The 6001-nt window shown below is 49.5% G+C and overlaps 1 protein-coding gene across 1 annotated transcript in view; it reads right to left on the bottom strand.

The window, feature by feature from the left end:
- Positions 1–5371: 5371 nt before the first annotated feature.
- The window catches only part of PRDM8 (PR domain containing 8), a 3379-nt gene continuing 2749 nt past the window's right edge, over positions 5372–6001 (bottom strand). Inside the window, exon 4 of the mRNA XM_012647140.1 lies at positions 5372–6001. Coding sequence (XP_012502594.1) covers positions 5480–6001 — 522 coding nt within the window. The 3' untranslated portion in view covers positions 5372–5479.

The raw sequence follows: 6001 nt of genomic DNA, 5'->3' as shown, positions 1-6001 counted from the left end.
CCGTCTAAGCAACTGCCATTTGTTACATAGTAACCAGGAAGGGGAATGGGCTACGATTCTGCATTTTGACTATCCTTTCTACAGCAGGGCAAATTGTATTAAGAACTCATCTTATAGCCCTTTTCATTCTTAGCATTATGCTGGCTTATAATATTTAAGTACTGGGAATACACCGTACTTACAATTTAGAACTATTACCGCTAAGCCAGTTAAAACCATATATCCATGGATGGGCCTGTAGACTTGTTTGATTATATGGCTCAAATACTTTTTCAGTGACCCTCCTGTGAGCTTGGGACACAAGGATAAGTCCTGAATAGTTACCTACACAACCACAGAATCAAACCAGCTATTCCTGTCTTCTGGTTAAAAAGGGGGTAAGATCGTTAAAGGAAGTCAAGGCCACCGAAGATTTCTTAAAGAGGTACTAGAGCATCTTGCACCTGAGGAAGCTAAGTTGAGCCTAAAAGCACATCTCTTTCGCCAACAGAGTAGTCAATCATATACGTTAATAATAGTATGAAAAGCTACTACACGTAGCACTTTATTTGCTTTTCAAGACACAATGCTATGTGATGTTATTCACCTGTTCAAGTAAAGGAAACAGATAAATAGATGGAAAGGCCACAAAATTTAGAGCAGGTCTCCTGACTTCAGAGCCACTATTCTTTTCATTACACTGTTTTATATTCTCATCTTTCTGTTTCAGGGCGACAGCCATACTAACAATATAATGCTAAAATGTGATGAAGTGAGATTCTTAGCAGCCCTTGGGTGGGTTGTGAGAATGAAACCAAGGCAACTCATGACAAGGACTTAGAATAATGCCTTGCCAGTAATGTGCCTATGTGTGTGTGTGTATTAAAATATATACGTGCATTCGTATATGTAAATTGTATGCCTGTCTATAATATACACACACATGTATTTGTATACATATGCACATGTGTGCAAACATGCACAGATATACATCCTAGTACACACACACAACTTGAAAAAGGAGAGGTAAATAATTAGCATAACCCGGTTAGCTATTCAAGTAGGATACTTGTACTAGACTTCTAACCCTAAACATAAAAATATAAACAAAATTTTAAAAACTTTTTTTTCATTTTTTAGCCACTAATCCTGGAGAATACACATTTGTACAAAGTTCTAAGTCCCAGATCTAAAGCAGGAAAAGCCAAAGCTCCCTTAGGACTATGAACCGTGAAACACGAGGCAAAGAGCCCCCCTCCTCCCTGCCCAGCCGGGTTGCAAAGCCAGAAGGCATCGTTCAGGCCCACCAGTTTAGGGCATGTGTATGTTTCTGCCCCAAAATTCTGGCCTTCCTATCAACTAAAATGTATTTGGAGGAGGAAAGGGAGGTGGCCCAGCTTCTCATCCCATCCTACTTTGGCTCTGGGGCAGGCTGCATTTTCTACACCCTTTGGAGGTCTTCTGTCAACCTTCAGGGGAAGGCAACGAAATTTGCAAGCTCGGAGGAACTGTCCCGTGCGTGGGCGTGGGCGGCGGGGCTGGGGCTGGCTCTGGTCCATCTCCTCCACCCCCGGAGTGCTGGGGAATCCGGATGCCCAGGGCAAGGGCGGTGCAGTCTCCCGCTGGGGTGGCGCCGCCACTGTAGCAGTCTCCGGCCTGGATGGCAGGGCGTCCCCAAGGCAGATGCTCAAGAGAGGGAAGGGAAAACGGGAGATGCCACAGAAAACCTAAAACCTCCCAGCGGTCGCGAGCTGTCGCCGCGTACGTCCTTGTGCGTCCTGGTGCGTCCTGGTGCGCGCCGCCGCCTCCACCCGCGCAGAATGCACCGCCCGGGCGCGCGCAGGGCTGTCCCGCCGGCTGGGGGTGCAGGGAGAGACCGCAAGTGCGGACCCCCAAGGCGAGGCCGCTCTGGGGCTTCGGCCTTCAGAATGAGGCAGGGGAGTGGGGTGGCAGTTCAGGGTCACGCTCCCTGACAGGGCGCCTGGGGAGGTAAGCTGCGGAGAAGGCAACTTAATAGAAAATAGCAGCGCGGTGCAGGGGGCCGGCACCGGGCGCCTGGCAATGAGGACCCGGGGTGAGAAAACCCTGTCCCCTGTCGCGGCTCCTCCCTGGTTGCCACCAGCACCGGGACTGCGGTCCCAACGCGCGGGCCGTGGGCGTCCAGGGCCACAGGGCTTGGCAGTGATGCAGCAACCGGTTGGATCTCTCTCTCCCCAGTCTTTAGGGCCTGCGGGTCGCGCACTGGCAGCTCCGGCCACGTGCCTGGACCTCGTGGGACCAGCCTGGCTAGATGCCTGCATGACCCTGTGACCTTGACTCCTCCGCAGCCCCAGCCCGGTGCAGCCCCAGCCCTACTCAGCTAGCTTGGAAGATGGGCGGGGTTATGGAACCCTAGAAACTTCCCCCTGAGAAGGTTCAGGCACAGGAGAGGGGTAGGAAACATCTGAAAGTTTGAAAATGCAGCATGGTGATAAAACATTTCGGAGTTTGCCTTGGCTGAAGGCAAAACAAGCCTTGGGCGCCCTTCCCATACTACTACCCGCCAAAACGGTCTTGTGGGCAGATTGATGAGCGTAGCTGCCCAGCCCCAAAGTGTGGGCACCTGCCCGGGTCGCCTGGGCAGTGGCTCAGCCCGAGTGCATGATTATGTTAACGACCAAAAGACAACACTGGGAGCCTCACTGAGTGTCTACACGTGTCCTTTGGAAAATACGATTCCAGACTATAAGGAAGTCCTTTTCAAAAAGCAGTATTTGCTTACTTCTTCCTAGACCTCATTTCATCCCTGTCTGACTCCTCAACATATAATGAATCTGCTTTCTGGAAAAGGAGATTCCAGAGGGATCAGATAGAAAGGAAAAAGGCAAAGTTTTGTTTCTTTTTTTGTTTGTTTGTTTTGAAGATTAGGCCCCAGGACGACCTGCCTGTGTGTGTGTGTGTGTGTGTGTGTGTGTGTGTGTGTGTCTGTGTGTGTGTCTGTGTGTCTGTGTGTGTGTCTGTGTGTGTGTGTGTGTGTGTGTCTGTGTGTGTGTCTGTGTGTGTGCTGCGCGCAAGAGACTTTTGCTCTAGAGATCCACTAGCGTCCCACCCATGGACAATTTAGCCTGCCTGTCAGGCTTTGTGATTTAAAGCTCTCTCGAGGCCCATCTTCCACTCGTCCCCCCAAATCTTCCTCACTTCGCAACCAATCTTGGTTTTTCTCTAGAAAGCTTCCTTTATGTTCAGTTGGAGCCTGATGAACTCATTAGAAGAAAAAAAAACGATTTAGCAGTGCTAGAAATACTTTGGAGACAGTAGAACCTACCCTTGCTCATTTTACACACGAGAAAACCAAGCTACAGGTAAATCCAATCAAATGATGTCAACAATAACTCAGGGTCCCATCAGTGAATAGCAGAGACAGAACCAGAATTGTGGACTTCTCACGACACCCCGCTGGGGATGAAAGTAGCAGACCATCCAACAGGTGCCTAGGGAAACTGAGAGCAGGCCTCAAAGAAGTGTAGCTCGAAAAAGTACTTGGATGATCTTAAGGAAGCCAATCGGCATTTTCATCAACCTGGTCACGCTCTCTCTAGATGTATCTCTTGCCCTATATCTAGTCTTTACCTGCTTCCTGCCCTAATCATAACTTGTTTTGTAGAAATCTTATTAAGATAATGAAGCCTTTAAGAACCTTTTAGGGAAAGCCATTAAAAGGCCCGTAATGAGACCTTTTTTTGTATGTTTCCCATTTCAGACCTTTTCACAAGACATAGGGGAAGGTCTTCAGGATGTGAGGGAAGGAGGGAAAACATGTGATAACTCCTGCGATAACTGAACTGGTGCAGAGTCTGTTTCTAGAGCATCAGTAGTGATTACAGAGATGCCTGCTGATCAAGTGCGCGCTACCCTAAGGCCTAAAAGATCATTCATTGTTCGCTTGGTTTTATGTCTCATGGTTGCTGGTCATATCACATACACCTAGACATGCACGCTCTGTTTAACTAAGAATTATTGTCAGTATCTGAAGAGTACAGAGAGACCTTTCATAAAGGGAAGGGTGGGGAGAGGAGGAAAGCTGTCAGGTTCTTCTGTATTACAATGTTTCAGGACTAGTTGTTTTTTTTCCCCTGGAGGCCGCACAGCTGTTGAAGACTTTAGAAGGAAAACTGAGCCCTGCAATACTTAGACTGCCATCAAACCATGGTCATTTCACCTTGGTTTCTAGGGAAACTCCCTACAGGGTCTCTTAGCAGATAATGATAGAATGCCATCGTAATGATATTACAGTACAGACGCTCTTCTGTGTAGGCATCACTAGTAGAACCTAAAGTGTACTTTTCATCTGCTCTCCCAGATCCAGGCCTGAGTATTGTTTGTCTCAGTCCATTTGTGAAGAGGCTAATTATTCTGCTGCTGAAAAGAATGCTGACATCCCAGTGGCAGGTTAGCTGCATGGCAGGCATCTTTGTCTAAATGATTTGTCTTTGATCAAGAAGCCCAACACTCTCCAGCCAAAGATCTTCCAAGTCATCATCAAAACATCTTCTTTCAGGCTCAGAATTGGCTTGGAGTAAATAAATGCAAATAGGGCCAGGTTTACCCTTCATTCCTCTCTTTTGCTGTTTGTTCCCTTCTTTTCAGGGACTCAATGAAAATAAGTGGTATCTACTCAGAGGATAGTCCTCAGTTACCGAAACATAAAATAAAAACTTTCCATATAATTGCTTTGAAGAAAATAGTCATTTATTGTCAAAGCATCCAACATACCCAGATAAACTATAAAGTTTAATAAATCTTTCCAGGGATAAAAGAAACACATAACTATCCAAACTCCATTTCACTGGCACAAAATTACACTTTGTATTAAAAGGAAATACATATTTACATAATTGGTAACATTCTTCATTGAAGTCCATAATCATTTCCTTATACATGCACTTCCCCCTGGAAACTCAAATTGAACGGCGACGCCCCCTTTTTATCCGTTTTGTTTATTTTTGTAAGAACACAAAGCTCTCACCAAGAAATGCAGAACGCATCTCGCCCTCCTCCTTTGCTTCATATCTAAAATAAATTTTGCCCTTACATATAATTATTCCATCTAAACTGTAAGTGCTTAATAATTTAAGTAGAAACGTATGACAAATGCATCAATATGTTGCAATATATGACATTTAAAAAAATGTACCTCTGTTTCTGGGAAAGCGAAAATGCGTGCATTCAAAAGAAAACCCCCTCAAACAACCCACCCGATGCAAACTCCACCTTCCCGGCTCGTGTGTGCATGGTGCGTGCGTGCGTGCGTGTGCGTGTGTGTGTGTCCCGGGTAAACATTTCAACGAAGGTTCCTGGGGGCCGGGGACATGTGTTTGGGTCCGTGTGTGGGGGGGTGCGCGTGGGGGTCCGAGTGCAGGGTTTCGGGGCGCAAGGAAGCGGTGGGCGTCCTCGCGTGTCTGCTCCCGCAGGTGGCTGGACCGTGCGCGCGCGCGCGCATGCAGCGCCGGGTGCTCCCGCGTCAGTTGTGCGAGGTCATGTGTCTGGAGAGGTGGTGGCGCTCCCTGAACGACTCGTTGCAGATGGGGCACTTGAGCTTCTCCTCCCGCCGCCGCTTCACCAGGGGCTCCATGGCGTACTCCTTCTTGTGGTGCGACCGCATGTGGTACACCAGGTCGGAGGTCATGCGGAAGGACGCGTTGCACTTGGCGCACCAGTTCTGCGCGGGCAGGCACAGCGAGGTGAAGGAGGGCGGCAGCAGCGTGAGCGCCGACGGCAGCTGCAGCTGCAGGGGCCCCGCCGCCGCCGCCGCCGCCGCCGCGCTCTTGGGCCAGAAGGCCGTGGCGTACAGGAAGGGGCTCTGCTTGGCCAGCCCGCCCGCGCCGCTCGGCAGCGCCCCGCAGCCCCCGTTCAGGTCCGCGGCCCCCTGCAGCTTCACGGCCAGCGGGTCGGCGGCGGGGTAGAGTCTGGCGGGGCCCGCGCCGTCGCCGGGGTGGCAGGGCTCCAGCGCGCCCAGCTTCTGGCCCAGCGCGAGCGGCGGCAG

The sequence above is a fragment of the Propithecus coquereli genome, unplaced genomic scaffold (assembly GCF_000956105.1).
Source record: "Propithecus coquereli isolate 6110/MARCELLA unplaced genomic scaffold, Pcoq_1.0 Scaffold26, whole genome shotgun sequence".
Classification (NCBI taxonomy): Eukaryota; Metazoa; Chordata; class Mammalia; order Primates; family Indriidae; genus Propithecus; species Propithecus coquereli.
The sequence above is the reverse complement of the archived record's forward strand: the minus strand, read 5'-3'. Positions and strand labels throughout refer to the sequence as shown.